We start from the raw sequence: 22176 nt of genomic DNA on the forward strand, positions 1-22176 counted from the left end.
TCCAAGTCATTAATCTATATGAAGAAAAGCAGTGGTCCCAGCACTGACCCCTGGGGAACACCACTGTACACCTCCCTCCAGTCCGAAAAACAACCGTCCACCACTGCTCTCTGTTTCCTGTTACATAGCTAATTCTGTATCCATGTTGCTACTGCCGCCTTTATTCCATGGGCCGCAATCTTGATGATAAGCCTATTATGCTACGCTTTATCAAATGCCTATTGAAAGTCCATATACATCACATCAACTGCATTGCCCTCATCTACCCTCTCTGTTACCTCATCAAAAAAACACACTCAGGTTAGTTAAACACGATTTGCCTTTAACAAATTCAGGCTGGCTTTCCCTAATCAATCCACACTTGTCCAAGTGACTGTTAATTCTGTCCCGGATTATTGTTTCTAAAAGTTTCCCCACCACCGAGGTTAAACTGACTGGCCTGTTGTTGCTGGGTTTATCCTTACACCCTTTTTTGAACAAGGGTGTAACATTTGCAATTCTCCAGTCCTCTGGCACCATCCCCATATCTACGGATGTTTGGAAGATTATGGCCAGTACCTGCACAATTTCCACCCTTACTTCCCTCAGCAATCACTGACTGGTGTCTTATCTACTTTAAGTACAACCGGCCTTTCAAGTACCTCTTTATCAATTTTTAGCCCATCCAGTATCACAATTATATCTTCCTTTTACTGAGACTTTGGCAGCATCTTTTTCTTTGGTAAAGACAGATTTAAAGTACTCATTTAGTACCTCGGCCACACCCTCTGCCTCCATGAGTAGATCTCCTTTATGGTCCCTAATCGGCCCCACCCCTCCTCTTACTACCCGTTTACTGTTTACATGCCTGGAGAAGACTTTTGGATTCCCTTTTATGTTGGTCGCCAGTCTATTCTCATACTCTCTCTTTGCCCCTTTTGATGTTCTGTAGCATATTTGTGGTTCAGAGACTTGAGATTTCAGCGACTTGAGCACAAAATCCAGGCTGACACCTCAGTGCGGTACTGAGGGAGTGCTGCATAGTCGGAGGGGCAGTACTGAGGGAATGCTGCATAGTCGGAGGGGCAGTACTGAGGGAGTGCTGCACCGTTCGAGGTGCTGTCTTTCAGATGAGATATTAAACCAAGTGCCTGCCCTCTCGGGTGGATGGAATAGATCTCGGAGCAGGAGAGTTCTTCCTGGTGTCCTGGGCCAATATTTATCCCTCAACCAACATCACTAAAATAAATTATATGGTCATTGTCTCATTGTTGTTTGTGGGACCTTGCTTTGTGCAAATTGGCTGCTGCTTTTCCTACATTAAAACAGTGACTACACTTCAAAAGTAGTTAATTGGCTGTGAAGCACTTTGGGACGTTCTGAGTTTGTGAAAGGTGCTATATAAATGCAAGTCTGCCTTTTTTTCCCACAGTATATGATGCAAAGATAGTGACTGGGAATGAGCCTTGCGTGCTGGCTTGTCAACAGCTTTCTGTAAGTGGTATTAGTTTTTGCTGCTGTGGCTGCCTGTTGTAGTGATGCGGATTTACCATTGGGTCTTTCTGATTTGCATTGCTATAGCTTTCCATGAGCAGGTGGGTTGGCATTTGTGCTTTTGTGTAGTACCTGGGCAGCATGGAGCAATGCTGTCCTGTTGGTGTGCTGCTCATTGGCAAATGCATCCTGATGAGGTGGTGGCAGTTCACTTGCCTGCCCATCTGTCTGCGTCATGGTGCTTTGGGAACGATCGCAGTCCAAAAAAAGCTACGTTCTCAAGTTGAGCCAGGAGAAATTCCCTGAGATCATCCTGCCCTTTTTGGTGATGACGCTGGTGCATGTAATGAACCTGGTCAATGCAGCAGGTAAACAGACACAACGTTGTTAATTATTCCTTCAGTGGCGCCACGAGACATTAATTTGTGTGTTTTTGTGACGTGTCTGGCATCTGTCACTGGAAAAATACTTGGAATGGAATAAGTTGGTCTGTGTCCAACGAAGGGTTCACTAGATTAATTCCTGGGATGAGAGGGTTGTCCTATGAGGAGAGGTTGAGTAGAATGGGCCTATACTCTCTGGAGTTTAGAAGAATGAGAGGTGATCTGAGGGGGCTTGACTGGGTAGATGCTGAGAGATGTTTCCCCTGGCTGGAGAGTCTAGAACTAGGGAGTATAGTCTTAGGATAAGGGGTCGGCCATTGAAGACTGAGATGAGGAGGAATTTCTTCACTCAGAGGGTTGTGAATCTTAGGAATTCTCAATCCCAGAGGGCTGTGGATGCTGAGTCATTGAGAATATTCAAGGCTGAGAGACAGATTTCTGGACTCTGGGGGAATCAAGGGATATGGGGATTGGGCAGGAAAGTGGAGTTGAGGTCGCAGATCAGCCATGATCTGATTGAATGGCGGAGCCGTATGGCCTACTCCTGCTCCTATTTCTTAGGTTCTTCAATACACTGCCGCATCGGGACAAAGGTGCCGGATTTGATTGTTGGTTTGTGCTGAGTTAGCTGATCTCGGCCAGCGTGTTTCACAATTGAAGTTAGTATCTGAGTCCAGGGATGGGGAAAATTTGTCACAATTCCTTCTGATTGCTGCCCCATGGTTACTGTGACCCCTCCGCCAGGCCATCCCCTGCAACCCCCCCCCCCCAACCCGGAGTCAGTGCAAGTCCTCCAACTGGCCATCTCTTCCCCATCCCACCCCCAGGGTCGCTGTGAGTCCTCCGCCAGGCTGTCCCCTGGGTTCGCCGTGACCAATGATGGTAGGTTGGGAAATGGGGCTGATTGGACCCTGCCAGCAGTTACAGGCAGTGACCGGGGAGGAAACGCCAATCGCCTTCCTTGCTGGGGCAGTTGAGGTTGGGACGGGAACGTGGCAGGCGGCCTTCCCCTTTTCTTGCCGCTCTTCCTCCTGACTGGGGGCGGTTTAGTGGTGGAAAATGTGGTCAACCTGTTTCGCCTTTCAACACCAGCTCTGGCTCGACTGGACGTTCCCTCCGCCCACTACTCGAAGATCATCCTGAACAGCAAAGAGAACTGTGTACTCCATGTCTCCACTGTCCCCTCCGCTCGCTCGCTCCCCTCAGTAAGTGTAAAGAGCTCATTCATATCGCCACCAAGGTAGAGACCATCCCTTTTCTTTTTTTTCTCCCCCAGCCCCCCCCCCTCCAACTTGCTCAGACGCACATTCTCCAGGTCTCGGTGCCTGCTGCCTTGACATCCTGTTCAACCCCAAACTCCGTTTTCAATCCTCTCCTTCGCAAAGACTGCATGTTTCCCACCTCCGTCTCTACCACAGCCCATCTGCTACTGAAACCCTCATCGGTGCCTTTGTCACCTCCAGACTAGACTATTCCAATGTTCTTCTGGTCTGATTCCCAATCTCCACCCTCCGTAAACTTCAGCTCATCCAAAACCCTGCTATCTGTATCCTATTGTGCACCAAGTCCAGTTTACCCATCACCCCTCTCCTTGTTGATTTCGACTGGCTTCTGGTCCCATGACATTTCACATTTAAAGTTCTCATCCCTCTATTTAAATCCCTCCATGGCCTTGCTCCTCGCTATCTACCACTCTAACCTCCTCCAGCCCTACAACCCCCGTCCTCTTAGTTGCACTGCCTTCAGCTGCCTAGGCCCTAAGCTCTGGAATTCCCTCCCTAAACCTCTCCGCCTCTCTACCTCTCTCTCCTCCTTTAAGACGCTCCTTAAAACCTTTCCCTTTGACCTCACCTGTCCTAATATCTCCTTAAGTGGATCGGTGTCAAATTTTGTTTGATAATCGCTCCTGTGAAGCACCTTGGGACGTCTTACTGCGTTAAAGGTGTTGTATAAATTTCAGTTGTTGTTCAGTGATCTAGGCCCCACACTCCGAGAATTCCCTTCCTAAACTTCTCCCCCTCCTTTTTAAATCTACCTCTTTGACCAAGCTATTGGGTACCCCTCCTAATATAGATAGAAAAGAAAGAACTTGCATTTATATATCACTTTTCACAACCTCATCAAAGATAACAAATAGGAGCAGGAGTAGGCCAGACAGCTCCTTGAGCCTGCTGCACCATTCAATCAGATCATGGCTGATCTTTGACCTCAACTCAGACTGGAGGTAATGCTGGGACCTCCCTTTGTTTTCCATTTAGGTAAATGATTTGTCAGCAAAATTGCAGCCCATGGGATTAATGGGACAGTGGCCGTGTGGAAAGCAGAGAGTAATGGTGAACGGTTTGTTTCAAACTGGAGGGAAGTATACAGTGGTTTCCCCAGTGGTCGGTATTAGGACCACTGCTCTTTTTGACATAATTGACTTTGACTTGGGTAAACAGGGTATAATTTCAAAGTTTGCAGATGACACGAAACTCGGAAATGTAGTAAACAATGTGGAGGATAGTAACAGACTTCAGGAGGACATAGTCAGACTGGTGAAATGGGCAGACACATGGCAGATGAAATTTAACACCGAGAAGTGTGAAGTGATGTATTTTGGAAGGAAGAATGAGGAGAGGCAAAATAAACTAAATAGCACAATTTTAAAGGGGGTGCAGGAACAGAGAGACCTGGGGGTGCACGTACACAAATCTTAGCAGGTGGCAGGACAGGTCGAGAAGCCTTTTTTTTAAAAAAAGGCATACGGGATGCTGGGCTTTATAAATAGAGGCATTGAGTACAAAACAAGGAAGTTACGATAAACCTTTATAAATCACTGGTTAGGCCTCAGCTGGAATATTGTGTTCAATTCTAGGCATCAGACTTTAGGAAGGATGTCATGGCCTTGGAGAGGGTGCAGAGCAGATTTACTAGAATGGTACCAGGGATGAGGGACTTCAGTTATGTGGAGAGGCTGGAGAAGCTGGGATTGTTCTCCTTTGGAGCGGAGAAGGTTATGGGGAGATTTAATAGAGGTGTTCAAAATCATGACTGGTTTTGATGGAGTAAATAAGGAGAAACTGTATCCACTGGCAGAAGGGTCAGTATCCCGAGGATACAGATTGAAGGTGATTTGGCAAAAGAGCCGGAGGGGAGGGGAGATGAGAGAATTTTTTTTTTAACGCAGCGAGTTATGATCTGGAATGCACTGCTTGAAAGGGTGGTGGAAGCAGGTTCAATAATACCTTTCAAAAGGGAATTAGATAAATACTTGAAGGGGAAAAATGTGCAGGGCCATGGGGAAAGAGCGGGGAGTGGGACTAAATGGATAGCTCTTTCAAAGAGCTGGCACAGGCACGATGGGCAGAATGATCTCCTTCCGTGCTGTATGATTCTATGAATCTCAAAGTCAAGAGTGGGGCCGATTAGGGTTCAAAAAGGTAATCTTGTGGAGGCAGGGCATGGCCGATGTACTAAATGAGTAGTTTGCTTCTGTCTTTACCAAATAAGAGGATGCTGCTAATGCCACAGTAAAGGAGGAGGGGGAAAGAAATTGGATAGGAAAAAAAAATAGATGAAGAGCAGATACTTAATCTGCTGGCAGCGCTCAAAGTAGAAAAGTCACCCGGTCCAGATGGGATGCATCCTAGGTTACTGAGGGAGGCAACGGTGGAAATTGCAAAGTTACTGGCCACAATCTTCCAATCCTCCTTAGATATGGGGGTGGTGCCAGAGGACTGGAGGATTGCAAGTGTTGCACCCCTGTCCAAAAAAGGGGAGAGAGATAAACCAGTAAGTACAGGCCAGTCCGACTAACGTGGTTGATTCTTAATTGCCCTCTGAAATGGCCGAGCAAGCCACTCAGTTGTAAAATCTCGCTTAAAAAAAGTCACAATAAGAATAAAACCGGACGGACCACCCGGCATTGGACCACTAGGCACCGGACACGACAACGGCAAACCAAGCCCAGTCGACCCTGCAAAGTCCTCCTCACTAACATCTGGGGACTTGTGCCAAAATTGGGAGAGCTGTCCCACAGACGAGTCAAGCAATAGCCTGATATAGTCATACTCACAGAATCATACCTTTCAGCCAATGTCCCAGACTCTTCCATCACCATCCCTGGGTGTGTCCTCTCCCACCGGCAGGACAGACCGACCAGAGGTGGTGGTACAGTGATATACAGTCAGGAGGGAGTGGCCCTGGGAGTCCTCAACATTGATTCTGGACCCCATGAAATCTCATGGCATCTGGTCAAACATGGGCAAGGAAACCTCCTGCTGATTACCACCAACCGTCCTCCCTCAGCTGATGAATCAGTCCTCCTCCATGTTGAACACCACTTGGAGGAAGCACTGAGGGTAACAAGGGCACAGAATGTACTCTGGGTGGGGGACTTCAATGTCTATCACAAGAGTGGCTCGGTAGCACCACTACTGACCGAGCTGGCCGAGTCCTGAAGGACATAGCTGCCAGACTGGGCCTGCGGCAGGTGGTGAGCGAACCAACACAAGGGAAAAACTTACTTGACCTCGTCCTCACCAATCTACCTGATGCATCTGTCCATGACGGTATTGGTAGGAGTGACCACCGCACAATCCTCGCGGAGACTAAGTTGTGTGGCACTACCACCGTGCTAAATGGGATAGATTCAGAACAGATCTAGCAGCTCAAAACTGGGCATCCATGAGGCACTGTGGGCCATCAGCAGCAGCAGAATTGTATTCCAGCACAATCTGTAACCTCATGGCCCGGCATATTCCTCACTCTACCATGACCAACAAGCCAGGGGATCAACCCTGGTTCATTGAGGAGTGTAGAAGAGCATGCCAGGAGCAGCACCAGGCGTACCTAAAAACGAGGTGCCAAACTGGTGAAGCTACAACTCAGGACTACATGCATGCTAAACAGCGGAAGCAACATGCTATAGACAGAGCTAAGCGATTCCACAACCAACGGATCAGATCAAAGCTTTGCAGTCCTGCCACATCCAGTTGTGAATGGCGGTGGACAATTAAACAACGAACTGGAGGAGGAGGCTCTGCAAACATCCCCATCCTCAATGATGGCGGAGTCCAGCACGTGAGTGCAAAAGACAAGGCTGAAACGTTTGCAACCATCTTCAGCCGGAAGTGCTGGGTGGATGATCCATCTCGGCCTCCTCCCGATATCCCCACCATCACAGAAGCCAGTCTTCAGCCAATTCGATTCACTCCACGTGATATCAAGAAACGGCTGAGTGCACTGGATACAGCAAAGGCTATGGGCCCCAACAACATCCCAGCTGTAGTGCTGAAGACTTGTGCTCCAGAACTAGCCACGCCTCTAGCCAAGCTGTTCCAGTACAGCTATAACAATGGCATCTACCCAACAATGTGGAAAATTGCCCAGGTATGTCCTGTCCACAAAAAGCAGGACAAATCCAATCTGGCCAATTACCGCCCCATCAGTCTACTCTCAATCATCAGCAAAGTGATGAAGGTTTTGTCGACAGTGCTATCAAGCGGCACTTACTCACCAATAACCTGCTCACCGATGCTCAGTTTGGGTTCCGCCAGGACCACTCGGCTCCAGACCTCATTACAGCCTTGATCCAAACATGGACAAAAGAGCTGAATTCCTGAGGTGAGGTAAGAGTGACTGCCCTTGACATCAAGGCAGCATTTGACCGAGTGTGGCACCAAGGAGCCCTAGTAAAATTGAAGTCAATAGAAATCCGAGGGAAAACTCTGCAGTGGCTGGAGTCATACCTAGCACAAAGGAAGATGGTAGTGGTTGTTGGAGGCCAATCAGCTCAGCCCCAGGACATTGCTACAGGAGTTCCTCAGGGCAGTGTCCTAGGCCCAACCATCTTCAGCTGCTTCACCAATGACCTTCCCTCCATCATAATGTCAGAAATGGGGATGTTCGCTGATGATTGCAGAGTGTTCAGTTCCATTGCAACCCCTCAAATAATGAAGCAGTCCGAGCCCACATGCAGCAAGACTTGGACAGCATCCAGGCTTGGGCTCTTCAGTGGCAAGTAAAATTCGCACCAGACAAGTGACAGGCAATGACCATCTCCAACAAGAGAGAATCTAACCACTTCCCCTTGAAATTCAACGGCATTATCATCGCTGAACCCCCCACCATCAACATCCTGGGGGTCACCATTGACCAGAAACTTAACTGGACCAGCCATATAAATACTGTGACTACAAGAGCAGGTCAGAGGCTGGGTATTCTGCAGCGAGTGACTCACCTCCTGACTCCCCAAAGCCTTTCCACCATCTACAAGGCACAAGTCAGGAGTGTGATGGAATACTCTCCACTTGCCTGGATGAGTGCAGCTCCAACAACACTCAACAAGCTCGACACCATCCAGGACAAAGCAGCCCACTTGATTGGCACCCCATCCACCACCCTAAACATTCACTCCCTTCACCACTGGCGCACTGTGGCCGCAGTGTGTACCATCCACAGGATGCACTGCAGTAACTCGCCAAGGCTTCTTCGACAGCACCTTCCAAACCCGCGACCTCTACCACCTAGAAGGATAAGGGGAGCAGGTACATGGGAACAACACCACCAGACTTGGAAATATATCGTCGTTCCTTCATCGTGGCTGGGTCAAAATCCTGGAACTCCCTTCCTAACAGCACTGTGGGAGAACCTTCACCATGCGGACTGCAGCGGTTCAAGAAGGTGGCTCATCGCCACCTTCTCAAGGGCAATTCGGGATGGGCAATAAATGCCGGCCTCGCCAGCGACGCCCACATCCCGTGAACACATTTTTAAAAATGGAGGAAACTTTCTGGAGACCATAATCCGGGACAAAATTAATGATCACTTGGAAGAACGACAGTTTATAAATGGCAGCCTACATGATTTGTTAAAAGCAAATTGTATCTGACAAAGTTGATTTGAATTCTCCAATGAAATGATGGAGAGGGGTTTTGATAGAGTAGATAGGGAGAAACTGTATCCACTGGCAGGAGGGGCGGTAACCAAAGGATATAGATTTAAGATAATTGGCAAAAGAACCAGAGGGGAGACGTGAAATGTTTTTACGCAGTGACTTGTAATGATCTGGAATGCGCTGCCTGAAAGGGTGATTTAATAATTCCTTTCAAAAGGGAATTGGATAAATACATGAAAAGTAAAAATTTGCATGACTATGGGGAAAGAGCAGGGGAATGGGACTAATTGGATAGCGAAGCCAACATGAACACGATGGGCCGAATGGCCTCCTGTGCTGTATGATTCTATGATCGGGGAAGATACAAAGAATTGGCGACTGGGAAGCGGACAGAGACATATCATTTTTCCTTTTGTCAACTAGCAATTTTATTGGTGATCAGCTGCTATTATTGATTATCGACTGTCCCATTGGTGGCGTATTATTAAATCACTGCCATGTAAATGACACTGAATACCCATTTTCCCCTATTGGTCACAAAACAGTACAGATTGTATTTGACCAGACTTTCATGGCTCTGGATACCGTTCTGTTGGACCTTTTTCTAATACAGTGCTACTTTTCCAATTTCAAACTTTTCGATTGAAGCTGTGAATTCTTGTTGGGATTAGGTTCTCTGAGAGCTGGAACTGCTTTGATATTCAAGTGGCCATGCACCTTGTGTGAGATTTGACGCTGAGTTTTGGCAGGATATTTGACTGGAAGGTGTCTTGGCCAAATCTAATCTTGTTCTCACTGGGGGAAGGGTCAGTGTGCCCTGTTGACTATTACTATCCACATCCCCTTTCCCTGAGATCCATATACACGCCCTTCCCAGCAGGATCACTGAACAGTGATTAATATTGGGAGCCCTGACTCTTTCTTTTTGCCCTATAGCACAGAAGCGCTGAGGTCCAGCTGCAATTGGCTAACTCGGCACAGACCAGATCTTTACACACTTATCACTGGGCAAGGCCTGGAACTATTTATAATTGTGGGACCTTGCCCTGTACATTGTATACAAACTCAGTCAAATGCTTGACTTTTTTAGGCACAGACAGCGCAAGTGATCCTGGATGATGGAACAAAAATGAAAGGACTGTCTTTTGGGTACCCTCGCTCCACTGCGGGAGAAGTCGTGTTCAACACTGGGCTCGTCGGGTGAGTACACCGTGACTTACTAGCCTGGCTGGCTGGATATGTGGTTTCCTATTTCCACACACCCTGTTCTACATGCTGCTTCCCCAATGGCAGAAATGGACATAAACTTGCCCCCTTTTTTTGTTTTTGAGGGAGTAGAAGTGTGAATGCACCTTGGGTTTTGGATTTGATTCTCCTTGCCCAAGGCACATGGTGCTTTCCCTCGATTGCTGAGTGAACACCTGGAACTGGCTGCATGGGAAAATTTGCAGCTATGAGTTACCTTCCTGCTATCCTATGGCTTGATGTGTTGAACTGCTGTTTATCTGGTTGCCCCACTTGTATCTTATCTGAGAGCACACTGTATTCTGTAGTTGGATCTCGGGCTTGGTGCAGTGACCACCAACCAGCGTAGATACATGGCCGGGATTGAAAGTCGCTCTTAGACTTGGCATTTCTGCAGGTTCAGATGGCGGGAGAACAATGTCTGCTGTGCTCTGCACGTTTGCTAAAACCAGCTCCCTTATCCCGATAGGAGAATCATAGACCCTCAAAAGTGATCCACTCTCCATATAACCAATGCCCCCCCACCACTCCCTCAGACATGTCTTTAAATGAAACCTCCACCTTCAGAAAGAGGTCTGTGTAATTAAGAAAACTAAGGTGGCAATGCAGTCCTCAGTGACCATTCTACCACAAGAAGGAGTTGCAGAATCACCTCTTCCCCCTCTGTTAGATCCAGATGCCATGCTAGTCCTCTTTTGTGTGTTGGTGCAAGGGTTCTACATGAAATAAATTTGGACAGTGTCATTCCAGTTTCCAGTGGAGATGGGCTCAGTACTGCCTCCAATTTGGCACTAACTGACAATGAATTGGTCATTGGTCGCAGAGATTGCAGGAAGTCTGGCCTGGGAAGTAGTAAACTGCCTCACTTCTGCAATAGGGGTGCTATTCTGAGGTGGTAGCTCATGTACATTGATGGGACAGTGTAGAGGAGCTTTTTCTGCACCTGACTCGTGCTGTAGCTGAACCAGGGTGTGCTCGATGCTGATACTGGGTGCCTGAAATGCAAGTGTTCCAACTCTGCTCAAAGCACTGCTTTGCTTTGGGAACATGGGTATCCAATGGGAATCCCTCTATGACTATTCTATGAAATGGAAAATGATAAGACATTGGCAGCTGTTAGTGTGAGGCACCACGGAAGGTGTTTCTTCCCTACAAGCCCATAGTCACTCAGGATGTCTACAAACTAAGAAGGTCTTGCTTGGACTTTTATGCGTCAGAAGCCTGAACCCTATTTCTTTTCCCCCACCCGGAGGCAATTGGGGAAATATGTCAAATGCTGGCTGAAGACCTGCAACGCAGTCTCTGCAAATGGCAAAACTGCCCTCAATTTCATTGTCTTCCAAGCAGCGTAAGGGTGCCTTTTGCCGTATTAGTCAAGCTACAGCCCACCATTACAACAAGACGGTCACCAATGCTCTGTTCTTGGAGGGCTTAGCAATTCACCAATGGAAGCAGGCAAACAGAGAGCTATGCAGTTCTACGTCCTGCCAGGGTTCCCACAAGTGCAAGGAGCAACTGATGGAATACATGTGCCATTCCAAGCCTTAAGTCACAACCCCTCAATTTTATGAACAGAAAAGGCTCTCATTCTGGTAAAGTGTAGCTAGCGTGTGATGCCATTGAATGCCGGCTACCTGGGAAGCTGCCATTATATGGTTTCATCATGTGATAATCCACCATTACCAGCCCTTGTCACCCAGAGCCATGTATGGTTGGTTGGTGATTAGGGTTAACCCCTGCAGCGATAGCCTATGATTCCAGTAAGGCTTCCACAAACAGAGGCAATACGTTTAGGTGCTTGGATAAATCTGTTGAAGCTCTGGGCTGCAGCTGAGCAAGTGTCTGAAGAATCATTGTAGCTTGCTGAGTACTAAATGATGTTGCAATGAAGAAAGGATTGCTATTTCTGAAAGCTGAATGATGAAGAAGAGGGGGGTGTGGGGTGAAAGGACCTCCTTCTCCACAACAGGAGGTGGGTGCACTGGATTTCCATGGTCACTTTTACTGATTCCAGCTTTTTATTTGTTGCTATCCGTTAAAGTGACCATGGAAATGTTGGATTGTTGTTAACAACCCACTGGTTCACTAGAATCACACAGCACAGAAGGAGGCCATTTGGCCCATCGTGCCTGTGCCGGCTTTTTTGAAAGAACTATCCAATTAGTCCCATCCCCCCTACACTTTCCCCACAGTACTGAAAATTTCTCCTTTTCAAGTATTTATCCAATTCCCTTTTTGAAAGTTATTATTGAATCTGCTTCCACCGCCCTTTCAGGCAGCGCATTCCAGATCAGAACAATTCGAAGCATAAAAAAAATTTCTGCTCATCTTCCCCACCCCCCCGCCATCATTCTTTTTCCAATTATCTTAAATCTGTGTCCTTTGGTTACTGACCTTCCTGCCAGTGGAAAGAGTTTCTCCTTATTTACTCCATCAAAACCCTTCATGATTTTGAACACTTCTACTAAATCCCTCCTTAACCTTCTCTGTTCTAAAGAGACCAATCAAAGCTTCTCCAGTCTTTCCACATAACTGAAGTCCCTCATCCCTGGTACCATTCTAGTAAATCTCCTCTGCACCCTCTCCAAGGCCATGACATCCTTCCGGTGCCCAGAATTCATAGAATCACAGAAGGAGGCCTTTCAGCCCATTGAGCCCGTGCCGGCTCTTAAGAGCGATCCAGTTAGTCCCATTCCCCCGCTCTTTCCCTGTAGCCCTGCAAATTTTTTTCCTTCAAATATTTGTCCAATTCCTTTCTGAAAGCCACGATTGAATCTGCTTCCAACACCCTTTCAGGCAGCACATTCCAGATCATAACCACTCGCTGCGTAAAAATGTTTCCTCATGTCACCTTTGGTTCTTTGGCCAATTACCTTAAAACGTTGTCCTCTGGTTCTAGACCCTTCATGATTTTGAACACTTCTATCAAATCTCCTCTCAACCTTCTCTGCTCCAAGGAGAACAACCCCAGCTTCTCCAGTCTCTCCACATAACTGAAGTCCCTCATCCCTGGAATCATTCTAGTCAATCTCTTCTGCACCCTCTCTAAGGCCTTCACATCTTTCCTAAAGTGTGGTGCCCAGAACTGGACACAATACTCCAGTTGTGGCTGAACCAGTGTTTTATAAAGGTTCATCATGACTTCCTTGCTTTTGTACTCTATTCCTCTATTTATAAAGCCCAGGATCTCGTATTCATTTTTAACCACTTTCTCGACCTGTCCTGACACTTTCAAAGATTTGTGCACATATACCCCCCGATCTCTTTGTTCCCCTTTAGAATTGTACTATTTAGTTTATATTGCCTTTCCTTGTTTTTCCTGCCAAAATGTATCACTTCGCATTTCTCTGTGTTAAATTTCATCTGCCACATGTCCACCCATTCCACCAGCCTGTCTGTATCCTCTTGAAGTCTATCACTATCCTCCTCACTGTTCACTACCCTTCCAGATTTTGTGTCATCTACAAATTTTGAAATTGTGCCCTGTACAGCCAAGTCCAATTCATTAATATATATCAAAAAAAGCAGTGGTCCCAGCACTGACCCCTGGGGGACATAATATTCCAGCTGACGCCGAACCAGTGATTTATAAGGGTTTAGCATAACGTCCTTGCTTTTGTACTCTGCCTCGATTGATGAAGCCCAGGAAACTGTTTGCTTTTTTAACAGCCTTTTCAACCTGTCCTGCCACATTCAAAGATTTGTGTACAACTACCCCCAGGTCTCTCTGTTCCTGCACCCCCTTTAAAATTGTACCATTTAGTTTATATTGCCTCTCCTAATTTTTCCTTCCAAAATACATCACTTCACACTTCACTGCATTAAATTTTGTCTGCCTAATTCACCAGTCTGTGTGTTCTCCTGAAGTCTGTTACTACCTTCCTAATTATTTACTACTTTTCTGAGTTTCGTGTGATCTGCAAACTTTGAAATTATGCCCCGTATACCCAAGTTAATTTATCAAAAAGATACTGACCCCTGGGGAACACCACTGTATACTTCCCTCCAGTCTAATAAACAACCATTCACCACTACTCCCTGCTTTCTGTCCCTTAGCCAATTTCATATCCACGCTGCCACCGTCCCTTTAATCCCATGGGCTTCAATTTTGCTAACAAATCTATGATGTGGTACTTTATCAAATGCCTTTTGAAAGTCCATATACACAATATCAACCGCACTACCCTCATCAACCCTCTCCGTTACTTCATCAAAGAACTTAATCAAGTTAGTCAAACACAATTTGCTTTTAACAAATCTACCCTCTTGCTATTTATATGTTTATAAAGACTTTTTGGTTCCCTTTTCCGTTATTCGCTAATCTATTCCCATACTTGTAAACAATTTTACAACACCAAGTTATAGTCCAGCAATTTTATTTTAAATTCACAAGCTTTCGGAGGCTTCCTCCTTCCTCAGGTGAACGTTCACCTGACGAAGGAGGAAGCCTCCGAAAGCTTGTGAATTTAAAATAAAATTGCTGGACTATAACTTGGTGTTGTAAAATTGTTTACAATTGTCAACCCCGGTCCATCACCGGCATCTCCACATTATTCCCATACTCTTTCTTTGCCCCTCTTATTTCGTTTTTCAGTTCTCTTATGTACTGAAGTCCTTTTTAGGGGAGGAAGCCTGCCATCCATGCCCAGTTTGGCTGATATGTGATTCCAGTCCCACCAACAATGGTTGACTCGAAGTGACCCAGCAAATCCTTTAATTGTATTAAACCAATGGGCAACTACATGGGCAATAAATGCCAACCTTGCCAGCGATGCCCAAATTCTGAGAGCGAGAAAAAGGATGGATGGGACAGGGCAACCAGAGAAAGGAGAGCACAACCGATAGCCCAGTGCTTTCAATGAATAAGTTTGACTCCCCAAATAAGGTAATTCCACACTTCCTTCCCTCCCCCCCCCCCCCCTCACACACATTCTCAAAGACCTCTGCTAAATTCCTTCATAAGGCAGATGTTTAAATTTCCCCTGCCATCTTCGAAACACAAGTTGAAAGCATACATAGTAAAGCATTCCATGTCCCAATAACACTTTTTGTAAAAATATTTCTTGTTCCAGTATTAGTCTTTCTTCATAACTTGTATCCATTAATTCCTGGTCACATTCTAATGAACCTCAGTATCCTTTTCAGGAGACTAGCATCCTTCCTATAATGGGGTGCGCAGAATTAAACACGATACCCGAGCTGAGGCCTGACCAGTAATTTATAAAGGTTTAGCATAACGTCCTTGCTTTTGTACTCTATGCCTCTATTAATAAAGCCCAGGATCCTGTATGCCTCTTTAAACAGCCTTCTCAACTTGTCCTGCCACCTTCAAAGATTTGTGTACATATATCCCCAGGTCTCTCTGTTCCTGCACTCCCTTTAAAATTGTACCATTTAGTTTATATTGCCTCTCTTCATTCTTCCTACCAAAATACATCACTTCACACTTCTCTGCGTTAAATTTAATCTGCCATGTGTCTGCCCATTTCACCAGTCTGTCTATGTCCTCCTGAAGTCTGTTACTATTCTCCACATTGTTTACTACATTTCCAAGTTTCATGTCATCTGCAAACTTTGAAATTATACCCTCTATATCCAAGTCCAGGTCATTAATATATATCAAAAAGAGCAGTGGTCCTAATCCTGACCCCTGGGGAACATCACTGTAAACTTCCCTCCAGCTTATTTCCCTTTCTGTTGATTGCTTGTCTTTTTTCATGTTTCTTCTTAAATCTTCCGTCCTATACTTTTAAAAAATATTTCTCTGTTTTCTTCTATATTATCCCGTCTTTTATTATGTCTCATTTTTACTCTAAGCTCTCTATTTATCCATGGAATGCCAGCCTTTGATGATCACTCTTTGCTCCTAGGGGGAACAATGATCCATTGTAATCTGTCTAACACTGTACATAAGGATACGTAATGCACCTTGCTTTGACCCTCTTTGGTACTCCTTCTATGTCAGTAGTACTCATAATGACCCAGGCCACTTGTACCGACTTCACCCCTGCCAGTGTCCGAGTTGTTCCAAGTGTCTCCATTTGTAGTTCTCTGGCTCGAAGCTGTTGCTGCAGCTGGAATCCAGTGCTGTTCCCTCTTCTCTTGCCAGCCAGCAAGGATAAACTGTGGGGAGGCAAAGCTCTCAGTATTCACATCAGACGACTGGGCAGCTCCACATAGTGGCACAGTAGAGATCAGAAGCTCCCCAGGTGGATACAGACTCGTGTCCCATCGCTACACAGTACAGCAGGTTAGTGCATTCCTCAGAGTGGCAAGCGAATGTATGGCGTTATGGTCCTTACAAAAAGTTGGTGAGTATGGCAGCTTTATGTGGTATCCGTGTGGTGTTGGTCTGACAATGTCCTGTTCACTCTCTGTGCTTCATCCACGGCTCCATTATCCAGAATCCTGCCGTTTGGTAGAGTATTTATCACAATAAGTGCACCAGTTTCTGGTATCCTGGTTAACATGCCTCCATCAAAAAACAGATAAACTGGCCTTACAACTCATGACTGTATGTGGGATCTTGCTGTGTGCCAAATGAGTGCAGCTTGCTGAGATAAAGACTGCTCTTTGAAATACTGATAATGTGAAGGACATTATAAGTGTGTTTGTGTATTTGATGAGCTTTCAATTTTTATTTTTTAGCTACCCTGAGACCTTGACAGACCCGAGCTATAGAGGGCAGATTTTGACTCTGACATCCCCCATGGCAGGAAACTACGGCGTCCCAGATACAAACAAATTGGATGAATTGGGGTTAATGAAATATGTTGAGTCTGAATTTATCCAGGTAATGCCTGTCAGCACTCAATGGATACTTGATCAGTGCAAAGGTTTATTGATCTGCTAAATGAATATTATTAACACTACGGTGTTGAAACAAGTGTTAAACCTCTCTTATTTGCTGTTAATGGGTAAATCTGTCAACTAAAATGGTGATTGAAGTGGTGACCTCATATTGGGAATAGTGGGGGTTAGAGAAACACTAGTTACAGTATTCAGTGTGATGGGGGGATTAGAGAAACACTAGTTACTGTATTCAGTGTGATGGAGGGATTAGAGAAACACTAGTTACTGTATTCAGTGTGATGGGGGGATTAGAGAAATGCTAGTTACTGTATTCAGTGTGATGGGGGGATTAGAGAAACGCTAGTTACTGTATTCAGTGTGATGGGGGGATTAGAGAAACACTAGTTACTGTATTCAGTGTGATGGGGGGATTAGAGAAACACTAGTTACTGTATTCAGTGTGATGGGGGGATTAGAGAAACACTAGTTACTGTATTCAGTGTGATGGGGGGATTAGAGAAACACTAGTTACTGTATTCAGTGTGATGGAGGGATTAGAGAAACGCTAGTTACTGTATTCAGTGTGATGGGGGGATTAGAGAAACACTAGTTACTGTATTCAGTGTGATGGGGGGATTAGAGAAACACTAGTTACTGTATTCAGTGTGATGGGGGGATTAGAGAAACACTAGTTACTGTATTCAGTGTGATGGGGGGATTAGAGAAACACTAGTTACTGTATTCAGTGTGATGGGGGGATTAGAGAAACACTAGTTACTGTATTCAGTGTGATGGGGGGATTAGAGAAACACTAGTTACTGTATTCAGTGTGATGGGGGGATTAGAGAAACACTAGTTACTGTATTCAGTGTGATGGGGGATTAGAGAAACACTAGTTACTGTATTCAGTGTGATGGGGGGATTAGAGAAACACTAGTTACTGTATTCAGTGTGATGGGGGGATTAGAGAAACACTAGTTACTGTATTCAGTGTGATGGAGGGATTAGAGAAACACTAGTTACTGTATTCAGTGTGATGGGGGGATGAGAGAAACACTAGTTACTGTATTCAGTGTGATGGGGGGATTAGAGAAACACTAGTTACTGTATTCAGTGTGATGGAGGGATTAGAGAAACACTAGTTACTGTATTCAGTGTGATGGAGGGATTAGAGAAACACTAGTTACTGTATTCAGTGTGATGGGATTAGAGAAACACTAGTTACTGTATTCAGTGTGATGGGGGGATTAGAGAAACACTAGTTACTGTATTCAGTGTGATGGGGGGATTAGAGAAACACTAGTTACTGTATTCAGTGTGATGGGGGATTAGAGAAACACTAGTTACTGTATTCAGTGTGATGGGGGGATTAGAGAAACACTAGTTACTGTATTCAGTGTGATGGGGGATTAGAGAAACACTAGTTACTGTATTCAGTGTGATGGGATTAGAGAAACACTAGTTACTGTATTCAGTGTGATGGAGGGATTAGAGAAACACTAGTTACTGTATTCAGTGTGATGGGGGGATTAGAGAAACACTAGTTACTGTATTCAGTGTGATGGGGGGATTAGAGAAACACTAGTTACTGTATTCAGTGTGATGGGGGGATTAGAGAAACACTAGTTACTGTATTCAGTGTGATGGGGGGATTAGAGAAACACTAGTTACTGTATTCAGTGTGATGGGGGGATTAGAGAAACACTAGTTACTGTATTCAGTGTGATGGGGGGATTAGAGAAACACTAGTTACTGTATTCAGTGTGATGGGGGGATTAGAGAAACACTAGTTACTGTATTCAGTGTGATGGGGGGATTAGAGAAACACTAGTTACTGTATTCAGTGTGATGGGGGGATTAGAGAAACACTAGTTACTGTATTCAGTGTGATGGAGGGATTAGAGAAACACTAGTTACTGTATTCAGTGTGATGGGGGGATTAGAGAAACACTAGTTACTGTATTCAGTGTGATGGGGGGATTAGAGAAACACTAGTTACTGTATTCAGTGTGATGGGGGGATTAGAGAAATGCTAGTTACTGTATTCAGTGTGATGGAGGGATTAGAGAAACACTAGTTACTGTATTCAGTGTGATGGGGGGATTAGAGAAACACTAGTTACTGTATTCAGTGTGATGGAGGGATTAGAGAAACACTAGTTACTGTATTCAGTGTGATGGGGGGATTAGAGAAACACTAGTTACTGTATTCAGTGTGATGGGGGGATTAGAGAAACACTAGTTACTGTATTCAGTGTGATGGGGGGGATTAGAGAAACGCTAGTTACTGTATTCAGTGTGATGGGGGGATTAGAGAAACACTAGTTACTGTATTCAGTGTGATGGGGGGATTAGAGAAACGCTAGTTACTGTATTCAGTGTGATGGGGGGATTAGAGAAACACGAGTTACTGTATTCAGTGTGATGGGGGGATTAGAGAAACACTAGTTACTGTATTCAGTGTGATGGGGGGATTAGAGAAACACTAGTTACTGTATTCAGTGTGATGGGGGGATTAGAGAAACACTAGTTACTGTATTCAGTGTGATGGGGGGATTAGAGAAACACGAGTTACTGTATTCAGTGTGATGGGATTAGAGAAACACTAGTTACTGTATTCAGTGTGATGGGGGGATTAGAGAAACACTAGTTACTGTATTCAGTGTGATGGGATTAGAGAAACACTAGTTACTGTATTCAGTGTGATGGGGGGATTAGAGAAACACTAGTTACTGTATTCAGTGTGATGGGGGGATTAGAGAAACACGAGTTACTGTATTCAGTGTGATGGGATTAGAGAAACACTAGTTACTGTATTCAGTGTGATGGGCGGATTAGAGAAACACTAGTTACTGTATTCAGTGTGATGGAGGGATTAGAGAAACACTAGTTACTGTATTCAGTGTGATGGGGGGATTAGAGAAACACTAGTTACTGTATTCAGTGTGATGGGGGGATTAGAGAAACACTAGTTACTGTATTCAGTGTGATGGGATTAGAGAAACACTAGTTACTGTATTCAGTGTGATGGGGGGATTAGAGAAACGCTAGTTACTGTATTCAGTGTGATGGGGGGATTAGAGAAACACTAGTTACTGTATTCAGTGTGATGGGATTAGAGAAACACTAGTTACTGTATTCAGTGTGATGGGGGGATTAGAGAAACGCTAGTTACTGTATTCAGTGTGATGGGGGGATTAGAGAAACACTAGTTACTGTATTCAGTGTGATGGGGGGATTAGAGAAACACTAGTTACTGTATTCAGTGTGATGGAGGGATTAGAGAAACACTAGTTACTGTATTCAGTGTGATGGGGGGATTAGAGAAACACTAGTTACTGTATTCAGTGTGATGGAGGGATTAGAGAAACACTAGTTACTGTATTCAGTGTGATGGGGGGATTAGAGAAACACTAGTTACTGTATTCAGTGTGATGGGGGGATTAGAGAAACACTAGTTACTGTATTCAGTGTGATGGGGGGATTAGAGAAACACTAGTTACTGTATTCAGTGTGATGGGGGGATTAGAGAAACACTAGTTACTGTATTCAGTGTGATGGGGGGATTAGAGAAACACTAGTTACTGTATTCAGTGTGATGGGGGGATTAGAGAAACACTAGTTACTGTATTCAGTGTGATGGGGGGATTAGAGAAACACTAGTTACTGTATTCAGTGTGATGGGGGGATTAGAGAAACACTAGTTACTGTATTCAGTGTGATGGGGGGATTAGAGAAACACTAGTTACTGTATTCAGTGTGATGGGGGATTAGAGAAACACTAGTTACTGTATTCAGTGTGATGGGGGGATTAGAGAAACACTAGTTACTGTATTCAGTGTGATGGGGGGATTAGAGAAACACTAGTTACTGTATTCAGTGTGATGGGGGGATTAGAGAAACACTAGTTACTGTATTCAGTGTGATGGGGGGATTAGAGAAACACTAGTTACTGTATTCAGTGTGATGGGGGGATTAGAGAAACACTAGTTACTGTATTCAGTGTGATGGGGGGATTAGAGAAACACTAGTTACTGTATTCAGTGTGATGGGGGGATTAGAGAAACACTAGTTACTGTATTCAGTGTGATGGGGGGATTAGAGAAACACTAGTTACTGTATTCAGTGTGATGGGGGGATTAGAGAAACACTAGTTACTGTATTCAGTGTGATGGGGGGATTAGAGAAACACTAGTTACTGTATTCAGTGTGATGGGGGGATTAGAGAAACACTAGTTACTGTATTCAGTGTGATGGGGGGATTAGAGAAACACTAGTTACTGTATTCAGTGTGATGGGGGGATTAGAGAAACACTAGTTACTGTATTCAGTGTGATGGGGGGATTAGAGAAACACTAGTTACTGTATTCAGTGTGATGGGGGGATTAGAGAAACACTAGTTACTGTATTCAGTGTGATGGGGGGATTAGAGAAACACTAGTTACTGTATTCAGTGTGATGGGGGGATTAGAGAAACACTAGTTACTGTATTCAGTGTGATGGGGGGATTAGAGAAACACTAGTTACTGTATTCAGTGTGATGGGGGGATTAGAGAAACACTAGTTACTGTATTCAGTGTGATGGGGGGATTAGAGAAACACTAGTTACTGTATTCAGTGTGATGGGGGGATTAGAGAAACACTAGTTACTGTATTCAGTGTGATGGGGGGATTAGAGAAACACTAGTTACTGTATTCAGTGTGATGGGGGGATTAGAGAAACACTAGTTACTGTATTCAGTGTGATGGGGGGATTAGAGAAACACTAGTTACTGTATTCAGTGTGATGGGGGGATTAGAGAAACACTAGTTACTGTATTCAGTGTGATGGGGGGATTAGAGAAACACTAGTTACTGTATTCAGTGTGATGGGGGGATTAGAGAAACACTAGTTACTGTATTCAGTGTGATGGGGGGATTAGAGAAACACTAGTTACTGTATTCAGTGTGATGGGGGGATTAGAGAAACACTAGTTACTGTATTCAGTGTGATGGGGGGATTAGAGAAACACTAGTTACTGTATTCAGTGTGATGGGGGGATTAGAGAAACACTAGTTACTGTATTCAGTGTGATGGGGGATTAGAGAAACACTAGTTACTGTATTCAGTGTGATGGGGGATTAGAGAAACACTAGTTACTGTATTCAGTGTGATGGGGGGATTAGAGAAACACTAGTTACTGTATTCAGTGTGATGGGGGGATTAGAGAAACACTAGTTACTGTATTCAGTGTGATGGGGGGATTAGAGAAACACTAGTTACTGTATTCAGTGTGATGGGGGGATTAGAGAAACGCTAGTTACTGTATTCAGTGTGATGGGGGGATTAGAGAAACACTAGTTACTGTATTCAGTGTGATGGAGGGATTAGAGAAACACTAGTTACTGTATTCAGTGTGATGGA

General features: G+C 44.8%; 1 protein-coding gene across 1 annotated transcript in view; it reads left to right on the forward strand.

Annotated features, from left to right (window-relative positions):
* The window catches only part of cps1 (carbamoyl-phosphate synthase 1, mitochondrial), a 345020-nt gene that overhangs the window by 18633 nt on the left and 304211 nt on the right, over window positions 1-22176 (forward strand). The window contains exons 2-3 of the mRNA XM_067988237.1: window positions 9827-9936; window positions 16630-16774. Coding sequence (XP_067844338.1) covers window positions 9827-9936; window positions 16630-16774 — 255 coding nt within the window. The remainder of the gene's footprint in view (window positions 1-9826; window positions 9937-16629; window positions 16775-22176) is intronic.

This window comes from Heptranchias perlo, chromosome 7 (assembly GCF_035084215.1).
Source record: "Heptranchias perlo isolate sHepPer1 chromosome 7, sHepPer1.hap1, whole genome shotgun sequence".
Taxonomy (NCBI): Eukaryota; Metazoa; Chordata; class Chondrichthyes; order Hexanchiformes; family Hexanchidae; genus Heptranchias; species Heptranchias perlo.